The sequence below is a fragment of the Anoplopoma fimbria genome, chromosome 4 (genome assembly GCF_027596085.1).
Source record: "Anoplopoma fimbria isolate UVic2021 breed Golden Eagle Sablefish chromosome 4, Afim_UVic_2022, whole genome shotgun sequence".
Taxonomy (NCBI): Eukaryota; Metazoa; Chordata; class Actinopteri; order Perciformes; family Anoplopomatidae; genus Anoplopoma; species Anoplopoma fimbria.
Genome location: NC_072452.1, coordinates 10335469 through 10352228, shown reverse-complemented (window position 1 = coordinate 10352228; position 16760 = coordinate 10335469). Strand labels below are relative to the sequence as shown.

Below are 16760 nucleotides of genomic sequence, written 5' to 3'. Positions count from 1 at the left end.
AATAGATGAAATGTTAAAAACAATCGTTAGGATAAAACTAAACTAAGAAATAAAATGAAATAACAAGTGACATCAAATAAACGAATAAAATCAAGTGAAATAGATAAACATAAAATAGTCAACTTCACATTACAAAAGGTCATTCTACATGACTGGGGAGAGGGTAGTCCCTGCGGAGCTGCATCTCTTTATGGGATTGTTGGTGGGCGTGGCCATAACGTCACGTGTCATAGTAGCCTGCTCCGATTGGTCAAAAGTCTTCACGACAACTTCCGGTCTCATGGAGCACAAGATTTGAATTTCCCTTCGTTGAGCTCCGTTTGCCACCTTTACGTCTTTTATTTACAACAGCGGGAGCGCTTTTGGTAATCACATGTCAAATATATTATATATTCTTTTATCAAAATGATTCATATTCAATGGGAGGTTCATGCATCGCAAACTAAGGGACACAATGTTAGCTCGAGTCCGCACACACTGTTAGCAGGTTGCTAACAGTAAGGCTAACGTTTGACGCTACAGTGAGCGCTGGACTTTAAGTGTTAAATGACTCGTGGTGATTGGTTGTGTGTGTCTTTTCTCACAGAGCAGAGGGAACGATGAATGATGATACTAGAAAACTATTTGAAAGAGTTGCTGCAAAGATGGGGTGGGCTGAGGAGGGAGGACTGGACACTGCAGAGAGGAAGGTTTGTAGCACACTTCATCCACCTGCAGACATTAACACGTCACAATGACCCTTATGTTTTGATACCTCGTGAACTAACTGTGTTTTGGGGTCACTGAGATATTAAATATGGCATGTTACAATTGCAAGACTATAATTATTCTGTCTGTATTTATAAGATTTTTTTAGTTATTTTTTTTTTTTTCTTACTTATTTAAAATACTTGTTTGTTTTTCTACTATGTCTCTTGTTTGCACTATATCTATGCTGCTGTAATCCTGTAAATTTTCCCGCTGCGGGACTAATAAAGGATTATTTTATTATCTTACATTATTTGATAAGTAGAGTGATATCTATTCAATCTGTATTTATCATTTTAGTCTTTTTTTCCCCGAGCAAAAGCTTTTTCCAGTTTATTATATGTGAGGATATTATGCGTTTCTTTCTAATATATCATAGAAAACGGAATATATATATTTATTTGACTCTTGATCGAATGAAACACGTGATATGAAAGGTGATTGAGTTAAGAAAATGATGAATTGATTAATCCCTAAAATTATCAGCAGATTTATTGGTGATGAACATGATCGTTAGTAGCAGCTCTACTTTGGGAATGTTTGATTTATAACGCCAACCTGTCTGTCTTTATTGTTTCTAGCTGATCAGCTCGATTGGCAAACCTCGCCATACTGCCATGAGCGGGCATCGATCTGTGTATCACTCAGCCTCTCCAGTCCAGCTTCCACTCTCTGATAGTGAAGATAGTCCAGAGAAGGAGAACCAGTACTCCAAGAGCAACCATTACAGAAACACGCCCCTGATTGAGTCCAGTGATGATGACTTTGACCAATGTGAGTTAAATTGTATGAATTCCTATTGCTGAATTATATGACTCTGTTAACAAATACACCAATGTGTTAATTTAACTTTTTATTCCTTAGTTCTTGTGGGAAAGGCCACACCCAAAGCTAAACCTACCCCACTGAAACAGTGTAGTGTTGCAAAGAAAGACAGGTAAGAAATCTCTGTGTTGTTTTTGGTTTTAATTTAACCTCTCATTTCTCTCATCAAATTTTGGTCATTGTTGTTCTATGCTCTAAACCATTATTGTTTTTTTTAGTTCAAATGTTGTTGTGGTGAGCTCGGACGATGACAACGGTTTCGAGACATGTAAGGGGCCTTTTTCTTCCGGGTGTATTTGTCTGTATGTCTAACCACTGACAGTAGATTAGTCATCATCTGTTAGGTTATGAGGAACACATCTTTGTATACTTAATTTTTCTCTCATTAATTCTCATTTCTTCACATATAAGTTCTGCAACGAGTGAAAACCCCTAATGTCAAGCCTAAGAAAATATCAGAGAGTGGGAGTGAAGATGGGTGAGGTTTCTTTTTTTGTATTTTTTTCATACAAACGCATTGTCAATGTCTGGAAAAACATTTTTTAAATTGTTTTTTTATTTTTTATTCTTAAGCCTCAAAAACTTCATAGTGGATGACTTCTCATCAGATGATGACTTTATTAAGACAAAATCCTCAGTTAAAGGTAACTTTTAATGACCTTATCAGTACCGTCGTTCTGATAGATTTCAAATAAAGGCGCCATAAAACTTTGTGTATAACAGTGATGTTTTGTGTCCACTGTTTTGCAGTGCCTAAGAAGAGCAATACTCCAGCAGCCCATCATCCACTGAGGAGACCACTGTCTCAGTGTGTCTCCCCAGTGTTTGTTAGTGACAGTGATGACGATGATAACGTCGTGGTCAAGAGCACTTGGAGGACCCGCCATTTAAAACCCACGCCAAAGGCTAACAAGAATAATGCTCTGCGGTGTGATGAAGAGGACAGTTCGCCAACACTCCCTTTCCCTTCCATCCATTCTCCTTTTTCTTTTCTGCCCCCCAAAACTCTAACATCCCTGGCCTCTCCGAAACGCACTCTATCTGCACCCACTAAGCTGGATGAATCGGACAGTTCTGAGGAGGAGTTCACATCCCTACTGGAGAGACTGAAAAATAAAAACAAGTTCACTAGCACAACATTCTCACCAAAGGTCACCCATGGTAACTCTTTTATTTGGATAGTCACAATGAAACAATCTCTAGCTTTTGTTTTTATTCTAGTTGTTATCTAACGTTTTGTGATTTAAATATTTCCCTGTGTCAGTTCCTCCTGTAAGACCAGCCTCTAAATCGTTTGGTGAAACACCCCTAAAGACACCTGGAAAATCCACCATCTTGAAGCCCACAGTCAGTCAGACAGAGCCCAGACACGGCCCCACCGCCAGGTACATCTATCGAGCAGTTTTGAATGTCGCTCATTTAAGTTCGTCTTTCATACACAGACATTTGTCTTTAGTTCACCTGTTCTTTCCCTTCTAGGGTCGCACTGTGTAAGACCCCCGGGTGCTTCTTGCAGTCATTATCCAACCCTGGTTCCAGCTATGGCCGCAATTTTAAGCAGAACAAGGAAGAACTCACCAGTAGACTTTACCAGCTGTACAATACCAGTGTGTTTGACAGTAAGGTGATGAACAACAGTGTTTTACCCCTTGTTTCTGTCAAATATACTAGACCTTTTACCTGATTTTAATTGTATTCATATTTTACGTTGTGTAATTGCTTCGTTAACGTATACAGAATAAATATATCCTTTTTCCTTGTTTGACATGACTTCCAGCTCCCCCTTGATATGTCAGTGACTTGGAATAAGAAGATGAGGAAAACCGCCGGATACTGCATCACGGGTCAGGAGCGATGTGGAGGGAACCGCTATGCCCGCATTGAACTGTCGGAGAAAGTCTGTGATTCCGCAGGTAATGCTTTAGTAAACCAGATATAATTTATTAATAAACCGTCTGCTTGAAAGTCCCTGAATGTAAATATGTGATGTCATGCATAGTAAAATCGTCGTGTCTGTTTATATTGGATTTAATCTTTTCATCCAAATCTGATTGTGGCTCCCTCCTAGATCGTCTGAGGGACACACTGATTCATGAGATGTGTCATGCTGCAACCTGGTTGATTAATGGTGTAAGGGACGGGCACGGAAACTTCTGGAAGCTGTATGCTCGCAAGTCCACTCTGGCCCATCCTGAGCTGCCCATGGTCACTCGCTGCCACAGTTATGACATCAAGTACAAATTCCAGTACCAGTGCACCCGCTGCCAGAATACGTACGTCTGACTCTTTTCAGATTGACTACAACCATTAACCTCCTATTGTTCTTCACTATCCCACTTGCATTTACATTTGCTATTAATATAATATATGATTCTTCACAGGATCGGGCGTCATTCCAAGTCGTTGGACACGCAGAAGTTCGTGTGTGCCCTCTGCAAAGGGCAACTTGTCCTACTGACGTCTGCCAAGCAGCGTGCTCCCACACCTTTCGCCAACTTTGTCAAAGACAATTATGGGACTGTACGACAGGAGCTATCAGGACAAAGCCACGGGGACGTGATGCGTAAACTTAGTGCAGACTTTGCCTCCAAGACTAAACTAAGTCAAAGCTGAGATCTTGATACTCTCTGTACCTGCAGCCATGGACTGAGCTGCACCACGTGGTCAAACCTTTTCAAATACTCAAAAATACCTCCGACAACTAGTCTTACATCAGTGAGCAGCTGTGATTATTAATAGTGAATCTATTTTTATGTTTTTCATGTATTTGTGTTCATCAGTATGTGATTATAGACTGGGTTTACTGGGATTGGAAAAAAACTGAGCCTAAACATTAAGTTCACATTCCTGAGTATGTCTTTGTGCACTGTTTAGTGTGTGTGCGTGTGTGTGTGTTTGAGGTGGTGTCAAACAATGAAATTCATCCCTGGTATCTAATATATGCTAGAATCTTCCTGTGATTAGCATTGTACTGTATGATAAATGTATGTTTTTATTCATGTATTTGACTGTTTTATCTTCCTGTTAGGAACTCCATCAATAAAGTTTAAATGTGTGACTGTGTTAAATGGTAGTTTTGACATTTTCATTTTAGTGACTTCAATTGTTTGTTTATATTTGACACAGTAAATGTTATAGATTTTGGAAGTTACTTTTACATACCATTCATTATTGTTATTAATCCGGTTCTGTCCATTGGTTTAAGAGGGTTCATACCAATCTGCTTAATTGCACATCTTAACTCATATGTCGTGACATTTTCTGCTCAACTCTTTCCAGATCAAGGGATTGTTTGGTTTACAAAATGACCTTAAAAATAAGACTCTTAATTGTCTAGTCCAAGTTGGAAGCATCTTTCTAAATATGTTACAGAAATATGGTTGTGTGTGTGTGTGTGTGTGTGTGTAAAAGGCTGGCGTTATGTTTTCCATGACTGTACCTCTGCTACCCGGCAAATATTGACAGGTAGAATACAATTCTGTATGAATGCATTAATATTGTCCCAGACCTTTGTATAAGCAAATGTGATCCTGATAACAAACACTAGCTGTTGACACATCACTCTCCACAGGGATGAGGTTTTTACACCTGAGGTCTGAAACATTGATATGGTGAAGCTGAGTTAATAGACAGCCTGTGATGGTGGCAAAAAGATTCAGTCTCAATCAGCGACAAAATGAAACTGACTGTCGACCATGTGTGTGCTGTACGCCTAGGAAGTGTTCAAGAAAGAAGAGCTCCGACACAGATGTGAGGGTGAGTGTTTAACATCTTTATTTACACATTTGAGATGAGGTACATGTGATTTAATTTGATCTTTTAAGCTATGCAGGTGCTAATACTTGTGCATTTCAATTAATTTTTTACAAGGCTATCTGGAAGGCAGATCAGAGGGAGCTTGATGTCATGGATATCTCCTGCAATGTGACCTCACTAGAGACTCAGACACGGATAAACTCCACCATCTACCACCTGGTTAAGATGGTCAGCATGTGTGTGAGCTGCACCTTGAACACCGTACTCAGTGTTCCTCTCCTCCTGGTCATGACTCGCTCCCCGTCCCTCCTCAGACACACTCGCTTCCTGCTCCTCACACACCTCCTCTTGTGTGAAAACCTCCAGGTAGATCTACAATCTCTCATTTTAAACCGTTCAAGTAGACCTTATTTTATAAACTGATTCCCTTTGAACTAAATGATCGATATTACGATTTCAGCAGCTCCTCTGGACAATCAAAGCAGTTCTCTTAGGATCCAGGGAAGGTATACCTGTGACCCAGTGTCTGATCTTCTGTGCTGCTATCGAGGCCTGCTCTTTGGTTTGTAAAACATTGAATATTTTTATGAGATCCATATTTGTTTTAGTCACTCTGAGCTATGACAGCTTCCGGTTCTTTGGGAAATGCATTGGCAGTACTCATGTTTAAAGACACAATGAGTAGGATTTGTCGATTGCGGTTTGTAGTCACAATATTCAGTCGCCCAAGTTGGCCCCTGACCAAAGGGCAACATATTAATTCACGATAGAAACGGGACTCATTTTCCCTGGAGGCCTCTTTAAAGGTACTGTGATGTAGATAGATCTGATCTAAATTCATGCTCTACTCTTGCTGACATTATGCCTGCTCTGAATAACCTATCATAAAAGCTGCTCTTCTAAAACCTTGAAGTGGCAGGTAACAGAAAAAAAGAAAAGAAAAAGGCATTTACTTCATGTCCTCACTTTCTTGTGTAGGTGGACCTCTTCCTGAGCACAGCTCTGGCTGTCGACCGCTTTGTAGCTATCAAGTGGCCCCTGCACTATGAATTCTTGATGTGTCCTCAAAGGAAGAGAGCAACCGTTGCAGCCATATGGACACTATCAGCTGTGCTCAGCAGCGTGGCTCTGGGTATCGGCCTCAACTCCGTCCAGGTCAATTTTACCGTTCCCCGCTGTCGTCCTCTCTTCCTCTCACCCTGCCTGTCAGGGACATCAGCTCTGGTACTTTACTGCACAGTGGGAAGCGCTGTGGTGTTGCCTCTCTGCTTTCTGACCATCGTGGGATGCTTCGGTCTGCTTTGCTGGGACATGCGTGCAGGACCACTCTGCACCAAGAGAGCCTGTGTGACCCTGACCCTCCAGGTAGCTCAGACCGTCCTCTTTTCCATTCCGGTGGTCATGGACAGCTACCTGATCCCTGGCTACCTGCACAGTGACACTCTAGATATAGCAACCACCATCATCTACAACCTGGGGGTGTCACTCATCCCCCTTGTTTATGGCTACCGCTCACGGGAGCTCCAGCAAAGGATACGACAGGCTGCACACCTGAACAATGTCAACCACCAAAATGAGTCATAAAAAACATTTGTTTGCAGAGCTGCTATTAATAAAACATAACTGTTTTTACCTGTGCTGCCTGAAAGAGGAGAGCGGTTTCTTCCGGATCAGCACAGATGCTTTTCCACATTTATTACATCACGCTTTGCATTTACCTGATTGTTTGAGATAGTGGTGTCGGAGAGCTGAGTCAATATGCTGTGGCAAGTGAGCAGCATCTTACTGTGAACCATTAATTAGCAGCAGTAAAATGAATGACGTGAGTAAAAAGAAAAAAGCTGTTCAAACACTGATAACTATGTGAATGATGAGGGATGCTTATGACTATTAAATATTAAAGACAGGACAAACTGTTTCAAGATATTTAATTTGTACCTTAAACACGTATATGCTGTTTGTCTACTCATTAAAGTCACTATGCATCTTACAAAACATTCAAGAATAACAGAGTATTTTCTATATTATACAGTAGTTATACACAGAGGGATAAATAATCAATGCGTCAAGAGAACTACATACACAATCAATCATATTTAAAGATAGTGGGATCACCCCTTTTAAGAGGCACAGGCACAACTCCACGGGTAGCACTGAGGTGAAACAGCGTTCTCCAATCATCAGCGGTTACACAAGCTAAAACATGAAACACCGGAGTTACCAGTGTAAACCAAACTTAATGCGCGTACTGTATTATCAATCAAAGCATTGGAATGTACTGTGTTTGTCACCATATTGACATAGGCACTGAGATTTCTTGAGAATTATTAACCTACATATTATTTATCATTAATACAACCAATGTATTCTTCATAAAAGTATGCAGCATTCCAAACGAGAAAGAGAGTGATCTCTTTTCTGTTTTTGGCAAATGTAATGTAGATTATCATGTAAGTCAAAGGAGGATATTTTGGCATTTGACCATGAGTCTTATACAACTCTCTTTCAGTGCAGTATGTGACAGTTAAACCTTTTGATGTAATGAATGAAATGAATGGCACAACACAATAATAAGGAAAGGTAAATTAGATATATGAGCAGCATGACATGTGAAACCACCACTGGACTCCTCAACATCACCAAATCCAATGTCATGTACTTCCTTTAATACAGGCAGGTTTTCTTCATAATGCGCAGGAACTCCTGCTGGTTCACTTCTCCATCTCCATCCCTGTCTGCTTCATCTATCATTTCCTTCAGAGACACAGAATATAACAGGAGATGAAAAGAAGAATGTAGGAAGCAAATCAAGCTAGTTTAATAGCATTCATGAGCAAAATTGCTTCATTCAAAACTCACCTTTGTCTTTGAAACACAACCGGCCTGTGAGCTACAGTGGTCTGTTGTGAGTCTTCATCTATCTTAATAATGTTTTATTCCATAATAATGTGCTTTACCTGCAGCTCTTCATCTGTGAGGTTCTCTCCCAGCTCTTTGGCAACTCTCTTCAGATTCTTGAATGAGATTTTGCCCGTCTCGTCGTCATCAAACAGGCGGAAAGCTTTCAGGATCTCCTCTTTGGAATCCTTCTCGGCCTAAAATCAGAGAAAATGGATAGTCATTTAACCACAAACTGCCATTCTGCAGGAGGTAGGTAGTCCTCAAAGAACAGACAATATAAATGTGGCCGGTTTGTGTGTGCCAATGAAAAGCAATACCAGTATGGCTCATGGTAAATCTAAATGTGGCTGATATGGGGCAGTTTGTTGGCTCTAATAAATAAACTAGTTTAAAATCTGCATTCTGCAGGACAAAACCAGTTACTCCTTTTAAACCTAAAGACAAATAAAAAACAGTCCGAGTTGCATATTTAGTATATTTCATGACAGATATCTACCATTTTCTGTGTCATGACAGAGAGGAAGTCAGCAAAAGAGATTTTCCCCGTGCCATCCTTATCCACGTCACCAATCATCTTCTTGATCTCCTCTTTCTTTGGTTCGAACCCCAGCGCTCTCATTGCAACCTGGCACAGTGTGAGAAGGGTGAGAGTGAAGCACACGTAGAAAAAGAAAACCGTCTCTCCTTCCCTGACACACTTGTGATTGTGTGATCAGCGTTCCGAGCACTTTTACCTTGAGCTCCTTGACATCGATGTATCCGGATCCATCGGTGTCAAACAGCTCGAAGGCCTCCCTGATCTCCTGCTTCTGCTCCTCGGTCAGCTCTGGTTTGGGGGTCGTCTTCTTGCGAGGAGGGGGCACAGGACCCTGCAGGGATGGTCTCTTGGCACTGGTTGCCTGGAGAGGGGGGGGGGGCACAGGAGGAGAGGTGGGGGGGGGGGGGAGACACAATCTTAATGGTTGTGGAATAGACATAAGAGCCATTATGATAACAGTATCAGAAAAGGTGTCTTTGGGGAAAGGTGGCACCTCCCCGACCTATAAAGGAAAAATGCATATTCCCATTACCTGTGACTCAAATGCAACACACTAAAAAAAAAAACATTCAGTTTATAAGGAAGACATTTAAACTCACCATCAGCTGCTGTTTATTGGATTGACAAAAGGAAGCTGCAGATCTATTAGGCAATATGTTTCCCTCTCCTATCATTTAGGGAGGAGGAGATGATAAAACGGTTTACACTTGGCATCAGTTGCTCACATTACCCGTTTGATTACCCTGACTGTAAGGCAGTCTCCTGGTCCTCAAAACCTTTTATTTATTTCGCAGGAAGGTCCGCTTAAAATGTGCAGAAGAATCACGTTTCAGGCTAACAACATGCACAGGTTTGCTGTCCAGGAGCTGCCGTCATTGAGCCTCGGGCGTTTGATTTGTTCACCCTTTGTGCCAGCAGACAAGCCGATTCATGCATCTCCGTTGAGCAGGTGAGGAAGGGACACAGTCAGGCACAAGCGGGAGTAGAAATCAAACGCACCAGTCGGGCAAAAAGATGATAGGCTGCTGAAGATCACGGGGCGCAAGGCACGAGCAGAGCTGATGGAGACTGGATGAACGCTCCTTTAAATCCTGTAGACATGTGTGAGACACTGAGGCAGAATGGGAAACATAGGGAAGTATTTGTTTCATATTTATTGCAAAATGTATCATATAATATAAATGGTGCATTTGCTCTGTGGCATTGCCTCAATACACCCTCTAGTGTCAGCAGACCTCAGATAAGAGCTTCTTTTAACAGAAAAGATGGTAGTAAGTCAGAGAATAATGACATAATAGAGAATAGATTATTATGATAATTAAAGGGGTCAAAATAGTAGTGATATATAGGCTTTATGTAACAATGTATAGTTATAAAAAAATAATAATTGTATAAAAGAGTTCAGATATTGCCAACCGGCATACATTGGTTAAAATCTTATAAGTACCTGGGTGTTCACTTGAACAATAAACTGGACTGGACTAATCACACAAATGCACTTTATAAAAAGGGTCAGAGCAGACTGTATCTGCTGAGGAGACGGAGGTCACCTTCTTTGACTCTGTGGTGGCATCAGCCATTTTTTATTGATTGGTCTGCTGGAGCAGCAGCATTTTGACAGCTGACAAGAAGAGACTGAACAAACTTGTCAGGAAGGCCAGCAGTGTGCTGGGGTGTCCATTGGATACGGTGGAGGTGTTGGGAGACAGGAGGATGATGGCCAAGCTGTCATCCATGATGAACAACACCTCCCACCCCATGCAGGACACCCTGACAGCTCTGTGCACAAGGAGAGGTACCTCAGGTCCTTCCTTCCGGCTGCTGTCAGGTTGCACAACCAGCTCTGCTCCCAGTAGACCACATGACACATGACACTAAAAACCTGTGCAATACAAATACACTGTGCAATTATAGTTATCATAGTTCTCTGTCTGTATATATAATATTTCAGTTATTGTGGATTCTTTACTGTTTTTATTGCTTATTTATAATACTTGTTTTTTTATCTGTTTTTTCTTTTACTATGCCTCTTGTTTGCACTATCCTCTATGCTGCTGTAATCCTGTAAATTATTTTATCTTATCTTATCTTACATGTCTTCTCTGACCAAGTACTACTACTACTCACCTCACATATGTTATCAAATATATGTTTAAATACTTATTTCTTTCCTCTTTTATAGCTGTTTTTTCTACTTGTGTTTTTATTATTATCCTCTTCTTACTGTTTTCTTCTATTAGACTAAACGTTTTTCCTTCATGCAATGTTTTTCAGAAAAAAAATCTGTAGGCTGCTGAAGGAGAAAAGCTACATTAAAAAAAGTTTCTCATGTACCCTCTGTATCGTTGGTCTGACGTTTATAAGGGGGCGTGGTCTTTGAGCCAGGAGGCGGAACGAACCAAACTGTGGTCTACGATTGGCTTAAATTGTGGCGTTCTTTGACGTATCCTGTACACCATTGGCCACTCTCCAACGTCGTCATCGTGCTGATCACTGGCTCGACCAATCACAGAGCCCCTTCTCACTCAGCTCATTCAGACAGTCCATGGTTTATTTCGTGTTATCTTTGCACGCGTTGCCTGCAGGTAATTAGTTGCCCTTTTGCGTGCTTCTTTGGTGAAAAAGTTGCCACATTTATGACCTGCATTTTATACATTTAGGAAAACTCTTCATTCCACTTGTCAGGAAGCATATTTCCTCCACAGTGACTGATACTTTCGCTCACCTGTTTGTCACTTTTCAATCATTATGGCAACGCGCGTTCGCCCGGTGAGTTTTTTCTTCTAGTGCCAATGTGTTTGAACTTTTCATGATGCATATGCTGTTTGTTTGCATGTGTTTTAAAACTGCCTGTCTGCGCGTCATGCAGAGCAACAAACGGTGTGCAGTCATCGGGGGGTCTGGCTTCCTGGGCAGACACTTGGTGGAGAAGCTGCTGGATCGAGGCTACTCTGTCTCTGTGTTTGACATCCGCCAGAGCTACGAGCTGCCCGGTGTCACCTTCCACCAGGGAGACCTCTGCGACACACAGGTGAGACTCACAATAAACATCAATCACAACAAAATGTGGGACTCGAGACTTGACGTGGGATTAAAGTTACAAGGTAGTACAACATGTAGACCATACTTTTACCTATTTACTTCAGATTTTTTGTCTGTTTTTTTTTTTTTTTTTTTTTACAAAATGTACCAAAACACTGGCAACAATAAAGATCTTGGGAAGATAATAATGAGAAAAAATATGAAACCAAATTTAAATCATACCAAACTGAACTAAAAAACTGAAATCTGGTTTGCATTGATGTTGGATATACAGTACCAGTCAAAAGTTTGGACACACCTTCTCATTCAATGGTTTTTCTTTCTTTTATTTTTTTCTACATTGTAGATTAGTATTGAAGACATCCAAACTATGAAGGAACACATATGGAATTATGTGGTAAACAAACAAATGCTCAACAAACCAGAATATGTTTTATATTTTACATTCTTCAAAGAAGTTGAATGAGAAGGTGTGTCCAAACTTTTGACTGGTACTGCATACATACATACATACATACATACATACATACATACATACATACATACATACATACATACATACATACATACATACATACATACATAAAAAAATAAAAAATAATAATCTCCTCGCTTGGACATGGACCAATAGCTGTAAGGTGTCTGTCACATTCTGCTCCAGGCTCTGCTGCCAGCTATGAAGGACGTGTCCCTGGTCTTCCACTGTGCCTCCCCAGCCCCTTCCAGCGATGACCGCCAGCTATTTGAGAGGGTCAACATTCAGGGCACACGCACACTCATTCAGGCCTGCATCGAGGCTGGAGTACAGGTGAGGCAGCCAGGGGATGAGACGCTGGACTTTTCTTTGTATTTGTCCCTGCGATTTACTCTTTAGAGATGAAATATGCAATTGAAGTGGTTTAACTGTTTTGTGTTTTTGTTTTTTTTGCCAGAAACTGGTCCTGACAAGCAGTGCCAGTGTGGTGTTTGAAGGGACGGACGTTAAAAATGGGAGAGAGGATCTACCATACGCCAGGAAGCCCATCGACTATTACACAGAGACCAAAATTGAGCAAGAAAAGGTTGGAGACTGGTATTTTCCATATTTGTTTCACCAGTGTAGCCCAGTTTGTGCTGTTGCCCCAAAACAAGATTTTTTGGTTCATTCATGTAGAGTTTGCTTGTTTTTTCCACTTTAGTGTATGTGATCTTCCTCAAACCACGTTCAGTTTGAAACTCTAAATTGCACATGGCCGTGATTTTGAGTGTCTGTTTAAGCACTGTGATATACTGAACCCAGTGGATGCTCACACAGTTTTGAGCTCTGATTTGAAGAGGAAGTAATCTAGATGAATCAATGATTTAATAGTTTTTAGTAACAGATTGTGTTTTGTACACTTTATTTTTATCAGCATCATACAACAACACATATAATCTCCAGCAATAGTGAGTACATCTTTCCAGGTCTCCCTCTGTTATTTGCATGTCATCTGCTCCATGACACAATCAGTCACACCCACAAGAGAGAAGAGAGGAATAATAATATGGTTTTGCAGGATGCAGAGTTGAATATTTTCTACCGTCTTTTGTTATCCAGCTGGTCCTTGAGGCTTGTGACAAGGAGAAAGGTTTCCTCACAGTTGCCATCCGGCCTCATGGCATCTTTGGCCCTCGGGACCCACAGCTGGTTCCTATTCTAGTGGACACGGCTCGCAGGGGGAAGATGAAGTTCATCATTGGGTAAGTCAGAGTTTAACCAATGATGCCAATCCAACTAGTAAATATACTAATATGAATAGAATATAAGGCTCTTGTTTCAACAATAATCACTGTGAATAGTTATAAATACAAATATGAAAAAATACAAAAACATTCTAGTGTTACTGATGCTAACTTGTTTTTACTATAATACATCTCTTAAATCATATCTGCATTCATTTATCTTTTTACACTGTAGTCAAATACTCAATTGTGAATTATTTTTGTCCTTAAAACCTATTTATACACCTTCTTCTCCACTCTCCCCCTTATTAAACCACTCTCTCACCAGCCTACCAGCTTCTCCCCTGCCACTTGAAAAGTTGAAATTACTTTAGAGATAGTTCCATGGACTGCTGTAGCAGTGAGCTGAATGATTAAACTCCTTTTTTGTGTTCTTAATGCTTATTGGTATATTTATTTATTTAATTCTCTGTCTTTTGTTTTCTGCAGTGACGGGACCAATCTGGTGGACTTCACCTTTGTGGAGAATGTAGTCCATGGCCACATCCTGGCTGCTGAACGCCTGAGGCCGGACTCGCCCATATGTGGAAAAGTAAGTGAGAACAAAATCAAACAGAGAGCCTAATTTAAGAATTCTGTCTTTTAAAATCATGTTGCGAGTCACACACCTTCTTATTTAGGATTAGAGTTTCCGTTTGTGAATGTGTAGCAAACCGACTTTCGAGTTAATGAATCTCGTATCTTCCGCTTCACTTTCAGCCATACCACATCACCAACGACGAGCCTGTTAGATTCTGGGACTTCATGTCTGAGGTGTTAGTGGGTCTGGGATACGCTGCTCCCCGCTACCACCTCCCCTACACTCTTGTGTATGGCCTGGCCTTGCTCCTCTGGCTACTGGCCCTGATCCTGCGCCCTCTAGTGTCCTTTAAACCAACCTTTACACCAATGAGAGTGGCTCTGGCTGGAACCCATCACTACTACAGCTGTGAACGTGCCAAGCAGGACCTGGGCTACAAACCGGTGGTCAGTCTGAAGGACGGCATAGCACGCACAGTGCAGAGCTACCCTCACCTCAGACAAGGAGCATGATGGTAGAATGGAGGCGAAGACTGTTGAGACATGTAAGGCTGTGCAGTTACACTCACTCTTGTATAAGGTGACCCTGAATGGACAATTCAAAACGAGGCAACAGAAAGTTTATCTTTATCCAAACCTCACAATGTGTAGCATATTAGTGCCTTTTCATCGTTTATGTACCATTTTCACCAGGAGATGGCAGCAAGTCATTTTGATTTTGGTCAACATATTGCAGTCTGGCCTATCCAAAGTTTTCAAGCACTTGGTGAACAGTTAAATCAACTGTTAAATATACTGATCTCATACTGTGAAACATGTGAAGACTTAGAAATATTTCTGTACATTGTCATCTTGTTCTGTACACACATTGAGATGCTGCTGTTTATGTCAAAATGCCTTAATACATTCCACTAAAACACGATTCTCCCAGTACAAGTTGCGTGAAAATATTGTTTCAAGTGATGACTGACTCTCCATGATATGGCCATAAGTATGTGGACAGGGTTATGGTTATGTGTATTTATGTCCAACTTTTGACAACAGTTTGGGATTGTCCCTTTATTGTTTCAAAAGGACAATACGTCTAAGCACAACACCACATGCCTAAAGAATGTTTTCTGCGCTTTTTGTTGAGGAACTTGACTTGCCAGCACAAAGCTCTGACCTCATTCTCATCAAACGGCTTTAGGATGAATAGCAATGACGACTGAGAGGCCTTTTCACCAGGTTCCAAAATCTTGTGGAAAGCATTCCTAGAAGTGTGAACACTGCATGATATTACCGCCCATAGTTTGGAGTGTATGTGTACCTTTTTCACGTCTGTCCTAATACAAATACATATATGCACATTGAAACCATTTTTGGATAATTACATTACATTACATTACAGTCATTTAGCAGACGCTTTTATCCAAAGCGACTTACAATAAGTGTATTCAACATAGGTATTCAAGAGAACTACTAGTCACCAGAAGTCATAAGTGCATCTCCTTTCTTAAACAAGCGTCTAAGAGCATAAACCAGAGCAAAAGTATAGTGCAGAAGCAAATTAATACAAATACAATAAGTGCAACAAACTAATACGAATACAATAAGTGCAACAAACTAATACGAATACAATAAGTGCTAAGAGGAAGGCTCAGGGTAGTACTTCTTGAAGCGCCGAAAGATGGGCAGTGACTCTGCTGTCCTGACGTCAGTGGGGAGTTCATTCCACCACTGAGGGGCCAGGACAGAAAAAAGCTGTGACCGGGTCGATCGGCCGCATAATTTTATGCAAAAAATGATATTAAAGTTCATCCTTAGCTAATGTGATGCTTTAGTTTTTCTAAACCTACTGCGTATAAGTATAGCATAACCTTTTTGTGTAATTGTCCCTTTAAAGAAAGCTAAACAAGGAAATGCTTTCCTAAAAGAACTACACTGAAACTATGTAAGTTACCCAATTGATATGAGGAAATCAGATTGCTGAAGTCTCTGATTAGCATAACCTGAACTTCATAAGGCATTTTACACGGAACAAGACCTACGTTGAATTGCATTAGGAAGGTCTCTTCATTGATACTACGGACCAGGGGAATGATTGCAGTGATCAATCATTTACATATGGAACTGTCCACATACTTTTGGTACATACTTAGTGTTTTCCCATAAATATGTAATTAACACACATTTTTCACATGTTCCTAACACAATGTTTCCTTCACACCGATACTGGAGTATCTCTGATATACTGTATATCATCCGGATGGCATGCGTTTCTACGACTTACGCTGGTTGTTAAAATACTATTCAAGTACCGTCATCAAATAGAATAATGGGATGGGCAATGAAAATGCCTTGTAAGCTTTCCAAATCCTTCTATTTTTACCATCCAGCTGTCATTCTGTTGTTTTAACGATGACAAACAGTGTCTAATTTTTACAGTATTTGTGTCAAATGTATCATTAGCTGCCACAACTATTTTGCCTTTTCTAGGTGAATCATTTTTGTCATTCCGTGTCAAGGTGGAGGGGGTAAGCTCAGATAGTTTGAATTCTTGTTTTAAATCTGTGCCAGCAGCACCCTAATGATTCACTGCTAGAGTCAGCGTCACAGGCAAGGCCGTCTGACTGGTTTCTGGTTCAGGTGAAAGAGTGATCCAGGTAGAGATAGGCCTGAGAGTTTACAC

At 40.8% G+C, this 16760-nt stretch overlaps 4 protein-coding genes across 5 annotated transcripts; 3 read left to right on the top strand and 1 right to left on the bottom strand.

Moving 5' to 3' along the window:
• Window positions 1-256: 256 nt before the first annotated feature.
• On the top strand, window positions 257-4623 carry gcna (germ cell nuclear acidic peptidase). Of its 2 annotated transcripts, none has more exons than XM_054597864.1 (13): window positions 257-365; window positions 587-689; window positions 1329-1521; window positions 1612-1684; window positions 1791-1840; window positions 1984-2050; window positions 2146-2216; window positions 2323-2733; window positions 2837-2957; window positions 3052-3196; window positions 3350-3485; window positions 3641-3845; window positions 3954-4623. In XM_054597864.1, exons 2-13 carry the CDS (start codon window positions 600-602, stop codon window positions 4183-4185), a joined length of 1794 nt encoding a protein of 597 aa, XP_054453839.1. In that variant the 5' UTR covers window positions 257-365; window positions 587-599; the 3' UTR covers window positions 4186-4623. The 2 variants fall into 2 exon arrangements, with proteins under 2 accessions (XP_054453839.1, XP_054453840.1); XM_054597865.1 differs by having other exon boundaries at window positions 260-365; window positions 592-689.
• An 855-nt stretch (window positions 4624-5478) lies between these two features.
• LOC129090535 (olfactory receptor 4K13-like) lies at window positions 5479-6912 on the top strand. Its single transcript, XM_054598183.1, has 3 exons — window positions 5479-5694; window positions 5789-5890; window positions 6307-6912. Exons 1-3 carry the CDS (start codon window positions 5479-5481, stop codon window positions 6910-6912), a joined length of 924 nt encoding a protein of 307 aa, XP_054454158.1.
• A 1080-nt stretch (window positions 6913-7992) lies between these two features.
• cetn2 (centrin, EF-hand protein, 2) lies at window positions 7993-9538 on the bottom strand. The gene is made up of 5 exons (XM_054597292.1): window positions 9367-9538; window positions 8964-9128; window positions 8726-8854; window positions 8286-8423; window positions 7993-8082 (listed from the first exon to the last, which is right to left on the bottom strand). Exons 1-5 carry the CDS (start codon window positions 9439-9441, stop codon window positions 7993-7995), a joined length of 597 nt encoding a protein of 198 aa, XP_054453267.1. The 5' UTR covers window positions 9442-9538.
• Window positions 9539-11304: 1766 nt separating this feature from the next.
• Window positions 11305-15370, top strand: nsdhl (NAD(P) dependent steroid dehydrogenase-like). The gene is made up of 7 exons (XM_054597945.1): window positions 11305-11536; window positions 11637-11798; window positions 12471-12617; window positions 12742-12870; window positions 13386-13528; window positions 14000-14102; window positions 14270-15370. The coding sequence occupies exons 1-7, from the start codon at window positions 11516-11518 to the stop codon at window positions 14600-14602; spliced, it is 1038 nt and encodes a 345-aa protein (XP_054453920.1). The 5' UTR covers window positions 11305-11515; the 3' UTR covers window positions 14603-15370.
• Window positions 15371-16760: the final 1390 nt, after the last annotated feature.